Source organism: Spea bombifrons, chromosome 4, assembly GCF_027358695.1.
Source record: "Spea bombifrons isolate aSpeBom1 chromosome 4, aSpeBom1.2.pri, whole genome shotgun sequence".
NCBI classification, from domain to species: domain Eukaryota; kingdom Metazoa; phylum Chordata; class Amphibia; order Anura; family Pelobatidae; genus Spea; species Spea bombifrons.
In genome coordinates, this window is record NC_071090.1 from 94,069,262 (window position 1) to 94,094,676 (window position 25,415).

The 25,415-nt window shown below is 39.0% G+C and overlaps 1 protein-coding gene across 1 annotated transcript in view; it reads right to left on the minus strand.

Annotated features, from left to right (window-relative positions):
• The window catches only part of ADGRA2 (adhesion G protein-coupled receptor A2), a 76,825-nt gene that overhangs the window by 33,798 nt on the left and 17,612 nt on the right, over positions 1–25,415 (minus strand). Inside the window, exon 2 of the mRNA XM_053462158.1 lies at positions 2,474–2,545. Coding sequence (XP_053318133.1) covers positions 2,474–2,545 — 72 coding nt within the window. The remainder of the gene's footprint in view (positions 1–2,473; positions 2,546–25,415) is intronic.

The window sequence follows — 25,415 nt, forward strand, 5'->3', positions numbered from 1 at the left end:
CTGACATCATAGAAGAGCAATAAATAAAAGAACCAACAGGGGGCAAAAGTAGAAAGCTTTGTGCTGACGCAGTTACCAAGTAACTTCGAGTACCTTAGAATTGTACGGAGACTGCCCCAGGTTTTTTTTAGGGGGGGTTGTGAATGCTTAAATTACCATAATAAGTCTCTGATTTCGTCCAAGAATTATTAATTGTTAGGCAGAATGCTTTTTTTTACCACTGCTGGTTCAATACAATTTTATAAGAAATTATTATATTTCGCTCCTCTAGGATGATTTGATGACAACAAGGGTGGGAATTATAAAATAACCATGAGACAAGAATGTAGCCTAAAAGAAACTAATACAGCGGTAGGTTACAGAGATTTGACATGCCAGACAAGATTCCTCCCTTTTATCATGGCAATGTTACAATGTATTAATACGTTCTAATATAAAATGTAATGGAAATCATTGCTTTGATTCTAATGGAATGTCCCTTCAACTAACACAATGTATCCAGCATAACACCAATAATATTTATGCCGGCTCTGTATTTGTGTGTCTGCAAATAAATGAAATATTATAAACTATTGCAACGTCTTATTTGATGGACTGGTATTCAGTTTAACGGATGTATCCTCTGGTTTCTCATATATATATATAGGTATGTATCAATCACACTCAATAAAGGTGTGATATAGGAAGTTACTTTGTGCCCACCTAACTGGGGTAACACATCTTCTCTTAGCTTCATTTTAAACAATATATATATATATATATATATATATATATATATATATATAAACAAGCCTATTTAATTTACCAAACTTCTGTTGGAGCCATGTTTGCTGTTCTTTATCAATAATCACCAAGAAGTTTAAAAAACTAAATCCTGAATGTGAAAAGGGTATATGCCTAATGCAGTCCTGATTAACATATATATATACGGAATGTCTATGTCATTCTATTGAAGGGGTATTATCCCTCATGGATGAAAATACGATTGCAAAAGAATTGCTGACTTTTCTAGGAAAAAACTCCGAAAACAGTAATCAGGAACCTAGTACTTACTGGAGTGGGCAGGCATTCATCCATATTGCCAATATTTATTGTGCCTTTAAAACCATTACGCCTTTTTGGCTTTTTCTGACAGCTGTTTGAGGGAACAGTAGCCAAGTGGGCTTGGTGCTAAGACCACATCGCACGGATATAACCTCCAATGATACTTCAACAGCATCTTATTCCACCTCATTAAATGACTTCACCTCTATTTTTTTCAGCTGGAGGAATGATCTACTTATCTACTACTCTTCACTGAGATGCGTAACTCTGTCTTGAATTAATGGCTAAGGACCTAACATGGTTTGGGGTTTTTTGTCAGGAAAAAAGGCAGACTAGATGGCAAAAAAGTGGTTGTTATCTGCCATCAGTTTCAATGCTACTATGTATCTTGAGCTGATCATCTTTATCCTCGGAGCACCAGGTGTCCAGCTGTGTATAAAATAGCATTTTTCTCATTATCGTTTATGGTTCAAACGTCAGAGGCTAGCATGCATTAAATGGTATGTACATTACTGCACACAGTTTGGGGAGGAAATTACATGTTCACTTTCCATATGTGCCGAATGCCTGATAGTCGGGACCTAACATCTGCTCAGATTCCTTGACTTCTGCTTCCAGTTCTGAGTATGACGGTTTGGAGGTCTTCTTTATAGCAACTGGGTGAAGGATACTAACAGAACTGCTGTCACTGGAACTATCCAACAACTACATGTGCTACAAGCAGTAAAAATGCAACTTCAAGCACGCATAGCACCATTGCTCACAGTATACAAAGGGTTAATTGCCTGCCGCTAAGCCAAATACACAGGACAGAAAGCCAGGACCCCAGAACAGAGCCCTCTTATCTGTAGCAATGGGAATGTTTATAGCCAGGCCTCTGGTAATAAGGCTATGATTTATTGCAAAGTTGTGGGTTAGAGGTAGCTACACAAAATCTGGGAGAAGCTGAAGGCTTATGTTGTCCTGTAGACCAGAGAGAGAGATCTGTTATAGGTTCCAGCTGTAGGATCAGGGGGTGGGGGGTAATTCTGTTTGATGTATAAAATGGAGCGTCTACGGAGTTGGTTGCCAGCAGCCACATAGAGGCTCAATCACACAAAATTAAAGGCTCCCAACAGCCAGCAGTTTTCAGATGCAAATTCTTCACCTTAGGACAAAGGAATGTAATCACAAAAGTAGACTTGTGTAGGAGAGCTCTTCATTTTAACTCATTAAAACCATTATGCAAGAAGGGGTGAGCTGGACCTCCATACCACATAGGTCAAATGGTGAGGTGGCCTGTAAGAACTCTCATCACTAGCCAGATTAACCAAGGGGCACATATTCATATATTTGTGCATTAGCCACGTGGGATGTGAATAGGGTCATCTAAAGAACACGCAAGTACCTATATTTCAAGGGTGCTCACAAATTTGGAAAGCCTACTTACAATTTCTCAAGGTCATGCAGTCCATAAAACGATCCATTCCTTAAGACTGTAATCTTGTTGTTGGTTAAAATCCTGTGAAAAGAAACAAAAAAACGTATTATAAGGCAGACACGAGAACACAACTCATTTAATGAAACACAGAATTGTTTTCTTATTACCCTTATTACCTTGCATTATCTGTGGACAGAAATTATAGAGAGTAGACATCTCACAGAAGAGGAGAACTGTATATAGAACAAGAGAGGTTTGTAAATGGATTAGCATTCGCAGAATAAGAAGTCACATAAGCTTTTGAGACCTCACAGGTAACTTTTAGGTAAGACAGGTCATAAGCTTATGTGACTGTACATCTTACGCTGTGAATGGTGTTCCACCAAACGGTATCACAACCATTTTCAGCTATGCTTTCTGGGACCAATACTGCAATATCCATTTCTGTGTTAAATTTACGCAAAGAATGAGTGGCCACTAACCACGAATGCGCGCATCGGCCCTGGATTCATCCTCCAAGGTAGACATGATGCTAATAAATGGGACACTGGCTCTTGAACCTCAGATGTATTAGGCACAGCCAGAAGTCATAGATATAAGAATTTGAATATATAAGGTAATATATTACCCTTCTACCACTACTCACAATATTTGTTTATAGCTGCACAGAAATATTTTTTCATTATGTTATGACTGTTGATAGATTGTATGTATATAGTGATTGTGTAAAGTTAGGGTGGGTGATTGTGTCTGTATGTAGACAGGATTATTTTATTGAAGGCTGCTATCGGCTAAGGACCCAGATCTTGTATCAATATGAGATCAGAAACCATTTTAGAGCGGACACAGCTTTTAGAAATACTAAAACCTCATGTTTATGGGCTACATTGTAGGAAGTCCAGAGGTGACCGAGATCCCCGTTCCAGGGAGGTAACTTTTTGCACTGCCCCTTTAGGTTTCATTCACAGGTGGTCCCTCTTCTTTTCCAAGAACACCCCTCACAGGTACAAAACATAAAGAAGTACTGGTGGCAAACCAAGAGCACTTATGGATTTGTGAAGGGCAAAAGTAACCCACAACTTGGATGGACATCATGGGAGTTGTAGTCGATCAATAAGCAGTGGCAGATGTTTCTCATCCCTGTACAAGGGTAGTGTAAGGGGTAAATCATACCCTGGAACCATTCAGCTGATACAACAATAGAGTTCTCCCGCATATGAATAATTCTTATTGCTGGCTTACAATAGCATATTGAATGCTTGGCTTCCAGTTTGTAGATACATTTCAAAGGACTGGACCCATATTTCTATGAAGCTGCCAAAACTCTCATTTGTTTTAGTGGGGGTAAGGAATGTAGCAATATTTAACCCACAAGTCACATAAGGTTCAGCACTCGCTATAAACCCATCGGGAGGATTTCCAATGATCTTTGCGTGGACTTTGGTGAGAGAGAGAATCGCCGATCTGCCGACTAATGTCAAATAGTTTTACCTGTGCTCAAAGATTTGTGTCTGACCAGTTTTGGATCTCGAACAGGGTTGTTTGAGGACTCCCTTCAGACCCTCTAACATAAAACAAATAGTTTGTGGTTAGCTGGGAACTCAGTGTTATACAGAGAAGGTCTGTAGTATGATTTATTACAGAACAGTATCAAGCCCTGTCTGATTTCAATATGCGGAGTAATTGGTATAAAGCAATCTACCGCCACGATGGACATATACGTTATACAGCGACTGCTTCAGCTTTATGAAAGATTGTATTATTTTATGCTATATAGCACAGGAACATATTATATTTATTGTAAATAGTCTATTATGTAATAAATAATGTGAAGTTTAAACTATAAAAAATATGTACATAATAAATTCATTGGTCCTTTCGTTGACTTGATTCTCTATTTTTCAGCTGTTTCGGCCTATGTTTTGTAGCAGCGCGGGATGCCAAAACATGTCCCATTGAAATACCTGTAACTCTCAATGTGCCCAATGACAATTTGCTGGGCATTATGGGAGTTGTAGTTTTTTCCAAGAGAGCCAGATGTTGCCTTGACCTGCTCAAAAACATAGAATTAAAGGTATAGTGCAATTATGAAATTGCATTTCTAACCCAGACTGCCTCTGATTGAGATGTTATGGTTGAAAAAAAAATCTCTGGTAAAAGAGACCATTATGGAACTACGAGAATTTGTTTGAAAGTGCAGCGCCCTTTCCGAGTCCAGATGTACAATCAATGGCCCTTTATTACAGGAAGTTGCACTCAAGATGGGTGGAGTTTTACAAGCACTCACACTTATCCAACTTCCTGTCATTACTGCGGAATCACAATGCTGGGTCAGGGGTCCTGGAACATTCAGTTGGAGCTGGAGGGTGGAATGCGGGAGATTTTTAGAATAACAGTGAAAGGGGAAAAAAACAACAAAGAATGGGATAGATTGAAAGCTTGATTTTAAATTTGGGTAAGACTTCCCCTTTAACTCAGGATGCTTATGGAAAAAGAATAGAGAATGTTCATAATAAAGACGTAAGTGTAACTCTTTATGGGACACATTGTAACAATAAAGAAAGTATGATTTGTAAAGAAAATGATTATTTATTAAGCGCTAACAGATTAACTTTACAGTATAATAAAAAAAAGGTACAATAAGTACAGTAGTCCCGGACCAGTAGAGCCTACAGTCCAAGCACATAACGATATCTAACACTAAGCTATTTGTATTGTTCGTTTCTGTGTGTATTGCTTATTTTAAGCATAATAACATAATTTGCTTTATCTGATAGATTATATTATTATTTTTCTAGTTAATTAACTAACTAAAGAAAAATCTACATACATGCCCTTATATTACAATACGTACCTACTCCATGTTCAGGGAAATTCCTTAACCCTTACAGAGGACTGATTCCATGTATTGCCAACATATTTAACCAACCATGGGTGTGCCACTGAAAGGGTTAATGATTTTTTATTAAAAGTATAATCATTTAGGTAGTTATAAAGACTATCAGTATTTACACGGTCAAGTCTATCTGAGCGAGATTCTACTACTATAAGGGCAATAACCCATAATCCCTTTTCTCCCACAGGTATCACATCAAAAACGGCCCAAACACTCATTGTGTCTCTTAATACCTTCCCCGCCATATGTCCCTATACAGTTAGCACTGATGTCCCAGCTGCGCATGACTGTGTCACAAGTACTCCAATTCTTCCTCCTATCTTCATCTTCCACAAATGATCTTCCTATGGCAACAAAAGAAGCCAGAAGCCAGCACGGAGTTCAAGGGCCCAGCCATTCATGCAAAAGCTCATTAAAGCTCTTTTAATGAGCACTTAAGGCATGTGGATGGGGACACGGGCTAATGGGGTCAATCCCCCCCACCCTCTTCACTCTTCGGTCCCTATTTGTTGGTTCTCTGACTGCCAGCAGTGGACACATTCCTTCTTTTAACCTCTTACGCTCTAAACGCAGCATGGGTCTTGATACAGGAAAATCTCTTGACTGACCCTATAGTTTCTCTCTTTTAAGAATAATCCATAATATTGCATAGTAATGTATAATAATATCAAGAATGCCACCAAACCAAAAATCTGTAATTTTGTACTAAAACGGAGTTCAATATAGAAAAACAAAAATCCTAATTGCTCTACAGCTCATTATAGTAATTATTCAACACAATAGAATCAAAACACAAGTCTAAGTTGCTTGTATAACATTGCTACAAATAGATGATTCTTTTTATAACTATGAGCAGATTATTTATATATATATATCACAGTTTTCGAAGTTCTACTACTCCTCCAATAGATTTTAAAATCCCTTCTGATTCTGTTCTATTGGTTTAACAACCAAAATACCAAAATGACCTTGAAAGCTTACACTCTACCCTGTTATGGTACCTATAGCAGGGACGAGAAGCTGGATCTTCTTAGCTGGGGAATTTTAGGGTTTGATTTATTAAGTTTGGGGTTTTGAAAACATTATCGGTTTCAGGGTATAAGTCACAAGAACAATTCTCAGTTGCCCAACCCATAGCTGTATTCTCTAAGCTTTATGAAGATATTGAGCCCCCAATTTACTACTTTCTTGTCTTATTTTGATATCCCTGCTTGAATACAGGTGACTCATCTGGGGACATCTGCAAGTGTCCAAACATTGGGGTTTTCTAAAGGAAAACCTTAAATATAATTAAAAAATATGACCAAAATCTGGACAACCTTTCTCTATTTTATTTTTTGTATTAGTACATATAAATACATTGTACAGCGTTATGGAATATAATTGAGCTATATAAAAAAAAAATAATAATAATAATTACCAACACTTTGGTAATTAATTGATCCAGGGGATTAATATTACTTTTACGGTAATAACCCTAATAACATGAGCAACGGAATAGTTGTACTCTGGGAACAAATCAATGGGACAACTGAAACTAGGAAGCGAACATTTCTTGGCGAGAAATGGATCCACGTGGCATACAAGGGGTTACATTTTCCAGGAATGTGTATCTTTCCATGGGGGTTAATGAATGATTTTGAATTCAAAAGCAGCAAACATCTGGTTTTCAAAAGGTTATGGACCAATATTTCTGCAGATTGGCCAAGAGGATAAAATAATACTTTTGTTTCATCACGAGACCTGTTTCTCATTTCTTGCGCAGAGAGTTCGGGCAGAAAGCAATTCTATGTGATGTTTTTCAAAAAAGAAGGATAACAAGATAGCAGAGAAAGAATGACTAGAGCCGTACAGCAATGCCAATTCACGTTACATACACCACACGTGTAAATGAGCGTGAGGCCCAAGAACCTCAGAAGGAAACCATCAACTCTTGGGTTCTTTCAAAGCCTTGTTCCCTTGGAGCATAATTCTTGTTGAAAAAAAGATACATATCTATTTAGTGTCCGAAGCTAATCAACCATCAGTTTAAAAAAATATGTTATTGTAACCCAAACCTGACTTAAAATGCACATTTGAGAATTGTCTTTGTTTTCTGAAAAGTTGGGTTTTACAATGTGTTAGTATAATTTTCAGTAGCTACTAGCTAGTAACTTTCATGAATAACAAAAGTTTTTTTTTACCCATAGTACTTCGGTTGTAAAAATAAACAAATCACTTGCATGGAGTAACAATCCAGATGCTTTATGTATCTTTGGATTCAGGGGTTAGTTGTGTAGAGCCTGAAGGTAATTACTGATTTTTATCAAATACTAAGGGGTTTGCGGGACCATCCAGAAAACAGGACTGGCAATCTCAATGAGTGCCCTTAGGCAATCTGTAGTGATTTACTAGAAGGTAGTTGAATTGACAAAGGGGTTTCAACCCCAAAACTGTTCCTGGCTTTGTGGCATGCGGGAATAAAGTGATTGTGCAGCGCAAACCGATCACTGGAGTGTGTGATACTGTGTATATTTCTATTGGATTTGCAAGAAGAAAGTGATATGGTGCATACTGTCCCTTTAAATCAAGTTTAAAACTATAGGTATTCATAGAAACAAGTGTTTGGCGCCTTAGGTGGCGCTTACACATAACTAAGCACCATCTAAGGCACAGAATGTGTTAAGCTTTGTGTTTCTTCTGATTATTATGTGAACATGTTTGAACACTTTATATTAATTACTGGAGTGCGAAGCCGGTTTCTCATTTTCATTATTGGACCGCGCTATTAGTTACCATGTAGGTAAAAAACAATTTTAAAACATGATACCACGATGACTTGTACATCACCCACAGAGGATCAGAAACACAGAAATTGGGAGCTGATAACCTCTTTTAAAACAAAACAACATAATGTATATGGGATTGCATGTAGGTCCTACGGTATTTATAAAGAGAAACTATCATGAAAACATACTGGATTATCCTATTCATCTAAAAAAAAAGAGTTCTTTAAAAAAAATCTAGTATTTAGAGCAATTTATCTTTTTTACAAAAAAAAATCTAATTTGATTTATTACTTATACCAAACAGACGACCTGGGTGTAAAGTGATGCCTCTTGGTTTTTTTTTTGTTTTTTTTTTTTTACATCTGTCTATAATTTCAGTAAGATGAAAGCCATGCTGCACTTTATTGCAGTGCGTATACCTAAGCAGTCTATTACAAGAGATGTATAATAAATATAAACAAAATACAACCAAAAAATGCTCATTCAAAGCACTGAATTATTCTATGTGCTGCTTTACAACAATAAAATACAACTTTTTTTTTTCAAAGGTGTCCCTTTCAGCTTTGTATGGGCACGTATGAAAACATTTAGCCTGAAGGAATCTTATGCCATAAACAGTAAACTGCTTGTGTTGCATTTGCAGGGAAGTATAGTATTTCTTTTCCAAGGATTTTTAGCTTTTAAGCAAAAAATAAAAGCAGGATAGTTTAGGCTGCAGTGGGTTTTGTGACGTCCAAAACATGGCGTGTGAGCCATTTCAAGGAACAAAGCCTTGGGGGGAAAAAGAGGTTTCGATTATATATATAATTTTATTTTTAAATATAAAAAAAATGAATAGAAACACATCAGTATATATATATATATATATATATATATATAGTCTCAAAGAGACTGGTGATCCTGGGCTGTATACCTATACATTTTGTTATAGGATGCAGTTACAATTGCCAGGAAGTATGGAACTTTGAGTATATTATATGAGAGATGAAGTCCATAATCAATTACTACATATTTACTATATGCTAGATATTCCCTTTGCACCAGTGTAACATGTCCTACCACTGTCCAACTGGTGGAAACTCAAACCTCATTCTGGAACAAATAAGTTCCACGTGTGATTTACAGCCCTGCCCTTGCTTATTTAAAATGACAAACTCTGAATTGGTCACTACGTCATGTCCCCACGGTAAAGAAAAAAACAAAGAGTACTCTCTTGGCCGAAGCGTTCCTCGCTATGGTTTTATTCTTTTGTAGCAAATGACCTGTCTCTGAAGTGGTTCCAGATTGTGTCTAGACCTAAACGCAGGAGAGGCGGCAGGTAGGAAGGAATATCATCCAAAAGGTTTAACTAGAAACAGACTATGGCTTCAGATGCGACCCATAAATGTGACTGTAGATCTGAGTGTACATCTAAGTATGCCGGTAAATAATAATTGATTCCTACAGTTAACCATAGAACCACCCCTTCTGAGATGGGACAATCGACAATCTCACTTAGTCAGAGAAGGCTGAAGGGTAGACCTTAAGTTACTATTCAACTGCAACTCTACAGCTGACAAAAATATTCTTTAAACACCACTAATGTAAGCCTTCTGCTTGTTTTTGTGAAAAGCATGTCGGGGAGTTGACAACATTAAGTGTCAGGGATATATATAGAAGGGAAGTGTTCCACCAAGCAAGCCATTAGAGGGATAGTGATATTGTGATAGTGATAGTGTACAAACAAGCAATGTCTACACTATCAGATATCTAAAGAGTGTCATAAAAACCTATAAGCAGGATACCATACAGTTACCTCTAAAGGACTGTCTCATGAAAAGAGCCAGAAGAGTAGAGATGCATTTTACAATGAAATGGAAGAAATGACATTCCTAAGGACAAAAAGAGCCAAAGTGATATTTATCCCGTAGGTCTGAAAAACCCACATTAGTCTCAACAACCACTACTGAAAGGCTGCCTGTGGTTCATCAGAATTTAATCTGTAAAGAAACAGCAGCTAGAGACTGACAAGGATCTGACACAATATAGATCGGTGATTCTGCTGTGTTGTTGACAATGGAAAAAAGTCCTTCTCTGGTGTAACCAGTCGGTATGGCTCAAAGCATTGTCATCACTGAATACTTCTACCGACGTCTGCTTAATGTCTCTGTAATGGAACCCAGGACATACTTGCAAATGACATATTTATCTTGAAGTACCTAGTAAAATCTTTAAAATAAATACAGGCAGGAACCAAAGAGATCCAACTATATGCCTAGAGGGTATAAGTGACATATGCTCTGTGTTAGCATACTTTCTCTATATATACGTATATTTACAGGGACATGTAAATATCACTACCAGACACAACTGCAGGTTTGGAGTTTCCAAATGACATAGATCAAATATTTCAGCTAATAAAAAAATGGAATGACATCACATGCCAAAACCCACCGTTTTACTACTACAAACTACAATGCCTAGTACGTCCTAGATGCTGCTTCTGTAGATCGCTCCTAATAATAGATTCCAGATCAGAACAAATAAACTTGATCCTTTATTTTTTTACACTGGTACAACTTGATACTACACTATATCTACATTTAAAACACAATGGCATTCTTCTACCCACAGGACAAGCTTTCCTTATTTTTTGTATTTGGATTATTCTAGATTTAAAAAAGCCTCGGAAAAAATGTAACGGAATATGTTATCATAAATTTTATACTTTATTACCAAAAAATCTGTGTAACCTGAGCTCCATATTTGGGAATGTTTTTTGGGTTATTTGTCATGAACACAGATGGAATGGATGATTTGGCTGGGAATTGAGTTTTCTTATTGCAAACAAATTCCACCTCTCTAATGCAACTTGATAAGGATTTGCGGGAGATTAAAATAGCTCTTTCCAGTTATAATGGTTTGTATTTGTATATTAATCATTTCTCCCTGGTTCTGCTTCCAGTATATTTGTTATGCGGTGAGAATGCAAGGAAGAGAGTCAAGATGCCATTCTTTACCAAGTGGGTAAAGCGCTCATTGGAGTACCTTGCTACCTTATATGATGAAAGACTTGTTGATTCAATAGCCTTTTTAATCCTTATCTGAGTCAATGCAGCTTTCGTATGAAAGGTGATTCTAGTTTAAAGTGTGCAAAATGGTCTTATCACCACGGCAACCCATGGAATGGTCCATCCAATCAGTTGCTTGCTATGCTGGTAAGAACATACCGTACTTAAAATTTGCACCAGATTCACTTTCTATACCTACCTTCAATATGGCTCCACAGTAGAGAGCTGATGGATGATGAACACTGGTACTATGGAGAAGTTACACTGATGTTGCTAGTAAAAAGTTGCTTTTAACTTTTAAAAGACACACAGGGTTCTGCAGGATCATATAGTAGACTTATGGAAGCCGGTGACATGCCTGGGAACTCATCAGGAGGCTCTACTTACTACCAGACCCATGAGACACTTTACAAATCTCTGCTCATGCCTCACCTATAGTATTGTGCACAGTTCTGGAGACCCCATATCCGGAAGGATATTGACAGTTTTGTTATCAGGAAAGACTAAGTGATCTGAATATGTAGAGCTTGGGGGGGGGGGGATGGAGATGTAATATAAACAAAATGTTAGAACACGAGGTCATACAGTAATCTAAAACTAGTGGGTCAGAGGCTTAGATGTAATTTAAGGAATCTCTACTTTACTTAGAGTGGTAGATAAATGGAACAGTCTCCCAGCAGTGATGGATGCTAATACAGTGTGTAAAGTTAAACAAGCATAGGACAGGCATAAATCTATCCAGACTATGGGACTGAACCATGCACTGATTGGGGTTACATCAGGAAAAAATTGCAGAGTGGATGGGGCGATCACTGGTTTCTATCTGCCATCAAATTCTATGTTTCTATGTTTAACAGTTTGGCATTATAAGGAATTTTCTGGGGGGCAGGTATCCCCTCTTGCCTCCTACTGTATACTTAGGGAGTGACAGTATATATAACAAGTGATTCTGGTGCAAAGTTTGAAAAGTAGTCTTATGATCACAGCAATCAATGGAATGGATCAGAAAGCAAAAAAGCTTTCCATGATGATAAGACATATTTTCACACCAAAAGCACCCTTTCCCCTTAGGTATGAGATCCATTCAGCCCATCTAGTCCACATGCTCCTCTACTTGTTATCTAACCTTATTAGGTCCTGGGCCACGTCTTGTGTTTAGTATGTCCCATTCCCACGCTTAAATTTCCTTACTCATAAAAGAATTTAAGAAGAGTCTTACCATCAGGTGGGACAACATCTGACACGCAACATTTTATCTCATATTAATTCCGTTGTCAGGCTGTTTAAAAATAGCACAAGCAGAAGAGAGTCTTGAGAACCTTGATTCTGAAGGAAATACTCCTAAACCAAAACTCAACATGAAAACCCACTGAGGCAAAAGTGTCTCTTGATTTCTTTTTTTGTATAACCACATATTGGTAACTGTAACTTCTGTTCTCCAAATCAATGCTTCTCAACCGATTTCTAAACCAAATGCTCAGAGTAAATGACTTTCTCAACTTATTTTCCATATGCTTTTATTTAGTATTTACATCCGTCTCTATTTCCTACAAAAATATAATAACCATTTAAGTTAAAGAGGGTTTGACGTGTTCCCAGAAGTATTCCAAAGTATAATATACCGTACAGTAGGTGAAGAAACATTGCTTAAGATTGCTAAAATTGTATCGGACACATTCCGTACAGCGCGTGGCAGTGATATGGTGGCCAAGCCCGGACAGGCCATCTAACACAGCGGGCAAATCCCTGGTCAGCGGTTGATAATTCCATAATCACCCAATCTTGGGTGCTGCAGTGTGCAGTTATAGGCTGTATATGCCCGGCTGCAAGCTGTATGAGCGTAAAAACATGTCAAAGTGCCAGGGCAACCTCGTGGTCCCCAGTTTGGCCCTGGTGGTGGTTGGAGTTGTGGCAGGGCATCACACTACTCCCATTTTATGTGGCATTGGCGCGACTCCCTACAGTCCCAGTTATTGTGGGGCAATGTTTGTCCGCTGTCCCTGCTAGCTGCCTCACTGTCCTGCTGTTGGGACTTTCCAGACCAGATCTGAGCAGCTGGTTACTACGTAAGAAAGAGATTCTCTTCCTATATCTGGCTGAATGTTCTTTTTGCTTGCTATCCAAGTGCTCAGCTCTCTTACGCGTTCGCATATATTAGCTGTTAGCTGTCAGCAATGGTGTCGAGCTGGATAAGTGTCACTTTAAATACACCATAATGTCACACGCTGCTGTGTGTAACCACGTTTGTCCACAACCAGCTGACGATTGGCTACTTCCCCAGCAGGACACGGGGGGTGTCCCAGGCTACCTCAAAGGGGATTTCTGGCGGCCATCTTGCGAGTGGATTGGAACCGTATGCAGAATCCATGCACATCTGCTTTGTGTTGAGCAGCTGCAGACAGAGCGCGTGTGTATGATAAGCGGAATTCCAGCACGGGGCCGCCGAGCTCTGCTACGCTCTGAGCATCCATGAGAGATGTAGCTGGGGATGTTCATCTTTAAAAATTCCTGGCAACAGGAGGCAGAGAAAGAGGCCCACAAAAAGGGCGATAAAGTTGGAAAACCAAATTAACCAGTTCTCTACTCACATTTCATGGATATTTTTTTCCTCCTAAACAAGATGTAGTTGAACATATACATACATGTATGGCGCTGTTTTATTGAGTAGTATAATAGGATGAGCTTCTCCACATCACTGATACACAAGCAATTGTTAATAAATGTACATAAACATATGAAAAATAACAGACAAGCCAACTCTAAATAACTAGGTGTCATAAATTTCTGGTGCCCAGGACTGGCCAATGACCAATGGGTTTCTTACGCACTCCGAGTAATGTGCTTCTGGCCACTAGGCGATTCAAAGTTGCCTATTTGCCCCTGAGTCACGTGCATTAAATGAGGATCTAGAAGAACATATGTGCTGGGCTGATAATTCAGGCTGATTTGAAGGCTTAATGTATGCTTTGCATTGGCAATAGATTTAGAATGGGGAAAACATTAGGGGAATTTCTAAATATACAATAAAATTGTACAATTACAAGCAAACTAGTTTACTAGTACAGTCCCATTACGGACCTCAGTCTGATCCCCCATCATGGGGTTTTGTTGGAATTTTGGTGGTTTCGGGTAGAGAGTGACGGAATTAGCTGATAAGTGGGTCTTATCGAGAAGGCACAGGATGTCCAGGATGCAATTCTTGTAACTCTTCTGATTTCCACAGTTTTCCTTTTAATCTCGCGCACCATGCTCAGTACCATTTTTAACATTCATAAGCATTTACCTGTACACGTATGCATTATCTATTGTGTCCTAATGCCTTGAAAATTGGGTTTCTTACTTGGTGATAAACAAACTGTAATCTGAGAATGCTGATCAGAGTGAGCCAAAGTGACGATCACAAACAGACTGTATTAAGTAATTTGAATTAACACGTGGCCTGTTCTACAGCTGGACCACAGATTTATTCTCCCAGATGGAACAAGACTATTGGGAATGCTAATGATGTTTGTTCAGGAAAGAGGGGATACATGGTCACCTGCCAGGAATTTCTACTGGTATATCATACGCTATTCCTCAAGTCTTTATACCAGAGTTTTAGCAATACCAGCTTCATCTCAAACATAGTTCCATTTAAACACTTAAAGGGTGTAATAGATCAGTATAAAATTGATGCTTCTAAAGTTGTCCTGGGGGCAAACGCGTGAACGTCGCAATATCTTACCCCTGCTCAAGGGCCGCTAGCAAGGTGTGAAGAGAATAATTATGCCTTCTGATGCTTTAAAAAAAATTGGCCAAACAACTTTTTTATTGTTTTTTTTTTTTTAATTCTATGTATAGCCTCACTTTTTGTTCAATTGTGTGTTGCGCTAGGATAGCCATGGTACATTGATCTGGTTAAAATAACCTGTAGTCCAAAAGTAGATTTTTTTGGTCATATTTGTATTGGCTGGGTTCTCCCCTAACCAGTTACTGGAGGTCTGTTACTGGAAGTGCAATAGTAGAGGACTGTGTAGTGTCTGCTGTTAGAGCAATTGCTGATGGGAGCCTGGATGACAAGCAGGGCCCACCTTCTGTTTAGTATCTAGAATAAGCTGGCCTGATGAAGCACACCGACCCTGAGGACAGCATGTAAGGACAGCAAGGGAGCAGAACCTGACACCAGCCTATCCCCTCCTGACATAAACTGTACAGAATTATATACATATTACATTATTTACTTATTTCCTCCCGATTTGTATTTGTTTTACATGTTTGACTGTATAATCCAGGAGCAGATGCCGATGAACCCTTCATTGAACATTACAGTATAATAGAGGTGTTACAATGTACCTTTACATAAAACATACATGGGGGCTTCCCAGGGATTTAACCCTTAAATGAGCCAGGGCATATGTCTAAGTTAAGGAAAGGAGGCAGCGTAGGGAAGGGATAGCCCCAAAGAAAGAATCATAAGGGACAGGATCGGACAAGGAGAAAGAAGGACCAAACTTCCCTTCCTTTTCCTGAGATATAACACACAGAGTTTCATAAGCCTCCAGAATTTCAGAGGTCTCTTCGTTCTGTCTGAAGAAGGGAGCGCTGGGATCATAAAGTTTACATAACGGCATCTTTTTTGCTTTGATGGCCCAATAAAAGATATCAACAAAATAAATGCCACCACAAAACAACTGTGCTACGCTACAGAGCTTTAATACAGTGAGACACCAATTCTCCCATCCACGGCATTTTATCCTGCAAGAACAATAAGGAAATAACGTTTCAATGGGAAGGGGCACAGAGGTTACAGATAAGGCTGTTTCCAGGATAAGCCCCCTTAACTTAGTACAATACACTTGACAGGTCAGTTCCTTAGTGGATGCGCGTCAGTATTCCACTCAACTTCCAGTACTCCCAGCTCTTCCCCTACAAAATGCATATTTATAGTTTTCTTTATAAAATATTACCGGTATGTCCTTTTTTTTGTAATGTTTGTAATATGCTGCCCTGACACAAACAAACAGGGCCTTTTGTGACCTTATTAAAGATTATTACTTTAAATAAGAAGAAAATAGTTAAAAAAAAAGCCAGGAGTGGGGTCTACCTAAAAAAACATGGAGGGGCACATGCTGCTTACCCCTGCTTTGTTACATATGAAATGTTTTATAAATAAAATATTTTTATGAATATCATATTTGATATAAAATCTTTATTTAGCACTAATCTAATTTTCGGTTATTTCTATGCAATATTTTGTTTCTTAATTATTACGATAATATATTATTACGTCATATATTTTAAGCTCTGATATCCACCAATCACATTGCTTGCTGCTTCAGGCAAGTATACCATATTTTCCCATAATACACCGGTGAGAATTGCATTGAAATCCTAGTGTCAGGCCAAGCAAGAACTTGTAACGTGCTTCCTGGACTCCACCTGCAGACCACATGAGTCTCAAGCAATTTAAAATATGCGACCCAGCAGCAAGATGGCAGCTCTTACACAGAGCACAGGAAATAACAGTTCATTTCATTTTGTATATTTATACTTAAGTGAGTAGGAAAGAAAACAGCATGACTACTATGCTGTACGTAAAATAAGAGTATAATCTAGAATGTAACGGTTCCTCTATAACAGGGTTTAGCAATATCTCATGCATCAAAAATTGGACAAACACCTCGACCTATTACATTATAGCGGTGTCCTCCAGCTTGCTTAATGTTCTCCAAGCTATGTGGAAAAGTAGACTACGTAGCAAACCCTACTTACTTATTCAAGTTATACATGAGACATGACATAAGGACGGATGGTGTAGGCATATTACGGGCAAATACAAAAAAAAACCCCACTGATGGCTGCATAAGAACTGACATCAACATAATAGAGAAAAAGAAGACATTTCAAGCTCAATCCCGTTAAAACTGTTATTCTAGAGTAATTCTTTGATCCAAGTCATTGCCGTCTGGGTGGAAACAAACTATTCCCATAGACCAGCTTTTGGGGCACATTGTCCTACGCAGGCGATTATCTCTCTGATTTTCTATACAGTAACTGTATGGAATCCATTTTTGTATTGTGCACAAAAATACATTTATTTAGAAGTAGCTCACTAACCAAAATAGCCATTCATTTACTTGACATTAATGTATGCATGCCAGTGATATACAGAGAAGGAGGGCGTACACATGGCTGGCAGATGCCCTGTGCAGGAGGCTGAGCAGACTATGCATAGGGTATGTAATAACATAACTAAACATCTAGGTTGCCTGGTATCAACTATTTGCTGAGCAACGTCTCATTTAAAGCCCAATATAGAACTCAACACTAACTTAGTGTATGTTTTTGCTAAATCTGACCAGTCAGCTGAACCAGGGATGGGGCTATTCAGTGCCTAGAACTTGATTAGAGAACCTGATCGAAGCAGAACCCTGGTTGTCACTAATCGATGAACGGGAACACTGCATATAACAGAACAGTTATCTATGCTACAAAAGTAGGTTACACATAGTGACAAGAACTTACATCCTAACACCATTAATGTCCGTGTAATTATCAGAGATCAAGGAGGTGACAGGGGGAACCGGATGTCTATAGGAAATAAATGATTAACAGAAGGGAAGCCTGCATGGAAATAGTAATGAAAAATTTAGTGTAAATATGAAGTCGTAATGGCGCTTAGAAATCAGTGTCAAGTCATATTGCGTAATATTCCAATAACAATCTACAGGGAGTCGATAATGGAAATGAATATGGGGCAGTATTACATTTACTGGTCGCAAAATAACAACAAGATGGCAATGTCTGAGTCTGTCATGATGTAACTTGTGATCAGGTCAAAAAGTGTAAGTGTGAATTGCTGTATTTTTTAATCAATTTGGGGGCTGCCAGTTTTTTTTTTATCCTGACTTCACTAGCACATCAGGTTCAGCCGTTGACAGATTTTCTTCCGTTTATCCAGCGGAAGGCAAACAATAATATCCCAAGTCATTTCTAAGTAAACAGACGCGGAACAATGGGATTCATCCCTGAAGTAGCATCCTTGTAAGCGATCATCACTTGATTGCCCTTACTGGAAAAATAATTTCTTATTCCAAATCTCAATGGATATACTGTGCCCTTTGTGCATACTAAATACTACCGTATTGTTACTAAAAATAATGCAGTCACCGTGGACTTTTTTCTGGCCAGAGGTGCAGAGAATATTGTCCAAATTAGTCCTGAGCCCTTAAAATATCTATATGCCCTATTATGTTCCTATAAAATCAAAGCATACTATGAAATTAACAAAGGGTGCCAATATTAGCCCCCCACACACAAGTCAACCCCTCAACCACATGACAACGGCTTGAATCCCACCAGATTGAGAATAATATTGGCCAGTTCATGGAGAAAGGACTATGTATACATACCTACATATGGCAAATGTATTACAGACTCTTTGAATAAATAGTTTCCTACATTATATTAAGACCATGATATTTTAAGTCCACTTATATCGGCAAGGATAAACAAAAGTCCTGTCCTGTGGCCATCAAGGAGTGGAGTTTTACAGCCTTGTTTTAAACCATGTACTCTTGTCCTGACATTTCTCATCATTTGGAATATATATTTTTTCTGTACTTAGACATAAGCCCCTGTATTAATTTAAATGTTTATACTATATTGCCCTTCACTAATTTACCCTTCACTATTTTAGCCTTCTGTTGACTGCTTCTTGAAAATCTTTCTAGAGATGGGGGTCTCCATTACTAATGGTGGCTTTAAGGACAGCTGGCTTCTTAATACTATCCCAGTATGATCCTGATGTCATTAGCTAGAGTCTAGTGGGTCAAGTACCTCATTCTCAATGATTTATGGCTTATGAGGGGGTGGTTTGACCCTTAGTAAAAAGTAAACCATTATGGCAAAGTCAAGGGTAACAGGGTCCCCTTACTGCCTTGAGGAGAATCTATAACATATCCACCACAGCACAGAAGAGTAAGATGGTTATTCAAGTAGGGTTAACTACTGTTACGACTATAGATGGGGCCATGGCCATTCTCCCTGCACAACCTCCTCAAGGGACTAGCCTAGACTAGACTTAATGTAGAGACTAGACACGAGAAGATGTCTCACAGACAGTATGTATGTTCTTTGGTTAAGAACAAGTTGACCAGATCTTTCAAGTAATTGACAAAATGGGTTTTAGGTTTAAGATGATCATTTCCCCCAAAAAAATTATAGTTCTTTGATACGAGTCTGGTACGGGCAACATAATAAATGCAAGACATATACAACTGTTTTGCAAAATGTTGGTTTCTCAAACCTGTCTAAAATGAGTCTTTCCCATTCTCTTATTTGCACCATCCAAGGTTGTTGGCGCCTTTGACAGAGAAGGCTTTAACCTACAGGGTTCCTAAACAAAAAAAAAAACCTGAAGAGCGAACAGGAGAGTTAACCCACAATAAGACTCATATTGAAAGCTCCCCAAAGTCTGAACTTCATGGAAAAACATTTCACCAACTCTGTCCTGCAGCTCCTTAATTATATGACAAGCTGATTTATAGCTTCTAATTAAGGGGAATGTTTGAAACACTGCAAGCAAACTGCCCTTAATTGCACCCCTCATCACACAGCCATTAAAGGTGCACTCCGGGTTACATACAAATACAAGAGGATTAGAGATGTGCATGTAAGGCACTCTGCATTTGTAAACAGGAATGATGGGGAATATTTACACCCCTCTGCTTTTAAACTGGTCAAATAATTGCCTTTAGTCTTAGTGTGTCTGATGCATAAAGAAACAACATATATCCACTAAACAGTGAGCTTGTGGGTACCGTGGACATCACCTCTTTGGGATCTGTTAGCAACACCGCAATGGTCATGACCTATTTATCTATACATTTTGCAGGGCAGTCACAGTGGGTGGTAGTTGCAGTGGGGAAAGGGGCTTACACACCTGTGTCAGCCACGTGGTGTACATGGCTCTTCTGGCTGAAGTTGGTTCTAATGGTGGTATACGTTTGCCCAGGTGACATTTTGAATTAAGTTGTCTTTAATGGTTTATATGAGTCAGATATAACAGAATAAAGCGACCTGGAAGTATGGTATGCCAAGTGTTATTTAACATCAAAGTTTATTTGAATGCATAAGATCAGTGTCACAGTGTGGCAATAATGGAAGGTGTGCTGATGCCATATGTATTTTGGTACCAAAGCATGGTGTCTTTCTCTTTCTTTATGTTTTTGGGGGTATGCATTTATTTTACCATGTAACATTTATCACAAGGCTGCATAAAAAACAAATAAAATAAAGCCCTGGTATCCATCCATCATTAGGACAATCCAGTTTAAGAATAGGTCCATAAATAAAAAAGAGAACATTAACAATAATAAAATACAGAGGGGCCACTTATATTTTAAGTCAACATCGTTTAGGGATATGGAAGACTTTGTGCTGTTACATTAAAACAGAGAGACCTGTAAAGTATTACAGTGAAGTCATTGATTACATTGTACACCGATGCCTTGGCAAGGAAATCACATCTGCATTACATTAGGTGCATATCTAATAGGGACGTTATAGGCACAGCTCCACTTCTGGCCATGAAGTGGTTAAAGGCCGGTTTATATGTTTCCAGCTGTTCTGTGTTAGGAGGGGCGATGACTTAAGATGGAATAAAAGTGATGCAGGAATGTCGAACCTTAATTATAAGGCTGGTTAATACAGCCCAGGGACCCGCAGAGCCCTGCAATGTGCAAACATCAGTGGAAATCCTGGAGAGACTGTGGGGTGGTTAGAACTGAAAAGCACATAGTTGAGCCTGAAAATTGCCCATCTTTCCTACTGTAAAGACTCAAACCTTAATTAGTCCTTGGTCTTGTCTTACATTCAGGATGGCCATATGCCTATCCCACACATGTTTAAATTCCATCACCTTACCATCTCTGCTAGGAGACGGCTCCACTTATCTGCCACCCTCTCAGTAAAGTAAAACATTGCATTACATATATGAACAGGCTAGACTTGAGTGTTGCTCATTACGTGAGCCTGGCGTATGGCTTGTGCAGTACTGGGGCTGGACAACATATGCACCCTTGAAAAACAAAAAGAATAAAAGCATCCAGTAGCTTAGAAGTCATCGAACATGTTTGTGGTATGCCTTGAGAAATATTTCACATGCTGAATATAACTGGTTGCTACCAGTTGTCACATTCACTCATATACAATACTGATCAAAGGTTAGAATATCTTCACAGAAGCCCTTTGTCACTCCTGTGTTCCAATGACGCGTTGTGTCCGCTTATCCGGGTTTAAGTTTAAAAGGTGTGACACTGTGAGCCCCAGGGAGATGTTTCATAGATTTGCTGTACAAATCCTGAATATGGGTTCCTGGAGTGGAGTAATCGGAGAGCAGTGGCCCAGAGATCTATCCCCCCACCCAGTGGGAAGTCCATACTAGAGTCTGCAAGGTGTCTACAGGATCCAGTCTGGGTTTCCTATGAAACCCGGATCAGGTACAGGCGCTGGACATTTAAATCCCCTGAACTGTCACAACCAGGGAGACTGCAGAGGTGAGTGGAGGTTCCCCAGTGCTCCGAGGGCAAGGAGAGGACCTGACAACTACCTGTCTGCAACTGTACATGCGCAGAAAACATTACGTGGGTCTGTAGTTTTTCCAGACTTTGCTTGTGTTAAGCAAAGGTAGAAATCTCAAGAGTACCCAGAAGAACAGATGCAGTTTTGAAGGCAAAAGGTGATGACACCAAATATAGATTTAGTTTAGATGTTTCTTCTGTTCACTCGCTTTGCAGTTTGTTAAAAGATAAAATTAAACTATTCTTACTTTGCAGCATTTTTTTCGCCCCGGCCTAAAACTTTTGCACAGTACCGTGCATGCTATGTAAGGAAGCACTTGGAAGAATATGTAAGCGAAGGGGGGAAGTGGAGGCAGATGGAGAGACTGAGGGGGTGGTGAGCTCTCCAATTTGAAAGAGGATGCCACAGTTTCCTGTCTTAAGCAAGCAGCTGGACCATCTCTGTGTTTGAGAGTTGACCCTTCAGATGAGTTTTCCACCTTTGCTTAATACAAACATAGTCTAAAAACCACTGGCCCGGATAATCTCTTCTGCGCATGTACAGGTGGCCACAGGACACATTCTACATCGCCCCGCATGCTCCTGTAAATGTATTAATATGTGTTGTTCCTAACCTGGGGTGACAGATTTAAGATAACAAAATCTGTATAGTTTTCTCTGCTTTAAGTTACTCCTGGTGCAGGGCACTTCCTGTTCATCTTTAACACGTTCAGTGCCAGATGCATTGTTAGCCTCTCTAGGACCGAAAATATTAACTCCGGCATAAATGTTCATAGTGGTAATATTTGTGAAACAGCTGTGTTTACCTAGTTTTTATTTTAATTCAAATTAAAAAAAAATTGCTTTGTTTTAAGTACAAATGCCGCAAAACGCAATTTCAATATGTTCATATACATCAGTGAATTTATCAGAATGCAGGCACAGCGATCTTGCCACTTCAGCAAACCTCCCATAGATCTCGGTCGATGTATACATTTGGAATTGTTTCCTATTGATCAGGTTCATGTTTATGGAGCCCTTGTCACCATAACAAGTCACTGATCAGGGCTGGACTAGCGATCCCGAGGCGGCTCTGGCACTTTAGGGCCAGTGGTTGCCTGATGATGTAACTGCGACCAATGGCTGGATATGTGCGGCTTTTTATGCTGACGTAGAAGTGGCCGGGCATATGCAGCCGCTAGCCGCTCGCTGGGGCACCCGTTCTGTCGCTGCAGTGGTAGATCGTGTGTGTGGTGTTGTCAGCTAGCAGCCCACCGGGCATTTGCCCAGTATGCCAGTCCTACAGCAGCACATGATTATTCTACGTAATTTCCACATATACCTTAGATTTCTGCCATATGATACATTTAGAATGGCATGCATTACATGGATGGGTGGATCTTAGCATAGACATAACAGCAATGATTTTAAAGGATCCCTGGAGCAAACATTTTTAATATAAGATAAAGAGTTTAAGTTTTAAAGCGGTGTTCCTTTTAAAGTCGGGTGTCCTTAGAGACGCATACAAAGCAGTCACATTTTCCAGACATAAATACGCCTAACCAGTTGTTTGGGCATACTTGACCTCCCATTATATATACTGTAACGGCTGAATAATTTACTGGCACCAGTGCAACCTACTACTTTCCATTACTAGAAGCCAGGCCAGGGGATACTACTGGGGTCCCCCATCTATTGTGTGAGAAGGGGCAGTTGCAGAGCGGACACAGAGGGCAGAGGTTCTGGAATCGTCTGTATTTTTAGTGCCTGACTTTTCCCAAATAATACAATTTCCCACTCACTTAGGAGAAAAACAAGTGACATTATATTTGTCGCTTTACCCGGAACTGTCTCTACAAGCAGATGTATGGAGGTACCGGGAATTGGTTGATGCTGGTTGCCCCAGAGCTCTGAGAGCGTTCCCTTTCCCAAATGGCGCGTATACTTTTTAAGATGAAGGGTGGATATAAGTATGGTTGAACAGTGAAGAAAGTTTACAGGTTCTTCAGTCGTATCCCATAGTAATATAGAATAGGCTACTGACACATGTACGAGCCATTTCTTGAATGATAATGGGTCTGTTCCGTGTCATATTTACTCGGAAACGTAAACTCTGGAGATCTTCTGACCTGCTTTAACACTCTCTATTTATAGTTTTCTACTAAACAAACCATTTATCAGTGGCTACACCAAAACAAGAGGTTGGACGTGTTTGGGTAGAGATGAACATCTAAACAGTTTCAGAATATAAAAAACTTCCCATAACTATTGTTGTATCACAGAGTAAACTTGTCCAGAAGCACAATGGCGTGAAGATATGACTCCCAATATCTGAGAATAGACCAGCACTTGACCTTAATTATAAGACCGACCTAGGTTGCGCTAATGAAAGATTACTCAGACGTGAATAAAACCAGACTCATTTGAGAAATGAAATTTACATTCCAGGCCTGTGGGAACAGCTCTGATAAAGTGAAAAAAACTTCTGGCATGATTCAGAAAATGAAAGGAAAGGAAATTGTTATGACTGGAGTAAAACGATGGGTGTGAGCCTTAATTCTGTGAATATGGACCACGTTCAAGAGAAAGCAAGATGGTAATGAGCAACATGTTGCCCTTATTACAACATTGTTTCTAATTGAAGGTGTCAAATTAAAATAAATTATATAATTTAAACATGTTGCCCATGAAAAAGTTACAATAACATGATACTAATTTGAGTCTTAATCCACAAAGAGCTCAACAGATGTCAACAGTGCCCTTTTTTTAATTTATTTGCCCAACCACCACCAATTCTACCCCCTCGTACTGTAACTAAATACACAGCACCCCAGCAATATAATCTAACAATTGTGATATTCAAAAAAAAGAGTATTTACATAGAAAACACAGCGAGGAAATGAACGCCAACTCTTAGTCTGGTGACAGATCTGGGTGTCCTCCAATTAAAGCATTCAGTTTAGGCCAGTGCTTGGCAGGGCTGGACTTCTGGGCTACGTTTCCTAAATGTTAATACTGATTAAGACTGGGAGTCACAATCAGCACCTAGATTCCTGCCACGTGTCCTACCAAAGCATCCTTCTATTTACTGCACTGATCATTCTTCAGAGCGGACCTTTAAGAGAATTTCAACTAGATTTCGGTATGTCTTGAAGTGACTTACCATCTGTACCTTCAAGGGAAACAGTGAATATTCTATGAACTCTTCAGTATGCCCGTAAAATTTTAAAGCACCGTTAAGGATGATCCAGGATTAGCTGTCCCACAATGACAATACAGATCCTAATTTAGGACCATAGGAACTACCTATGGAACCAGTTGCCACACGTGTTGCTAGACATGTCAAGCTATTTGTAAGCTCAGAGTCAATGTGCAGCTGGCTGACAATTCTACTGCACTATATTTTATGGGGACAGAAGATTATGTAGCACTATGAAGATATTTAACAGGAACAATTTAAAATGGATAATAACATAAACGCACATTAAAACATATGTGTAGTGAAGGATAACAGGGCCCCGCTCTTGGGAGCTTACAACCCATTTCAAGAAGCCACTCAAAAATATATTAACCGTTGGCGATAAAATAGATTACCTATATGCATACACTGTGAAATGAGCATATATTGCCATTTTCTTCTGTTTTAGAGAATGTGTTTATTATATTTTAATATACAAACGTTGTCAGAGTATTCTG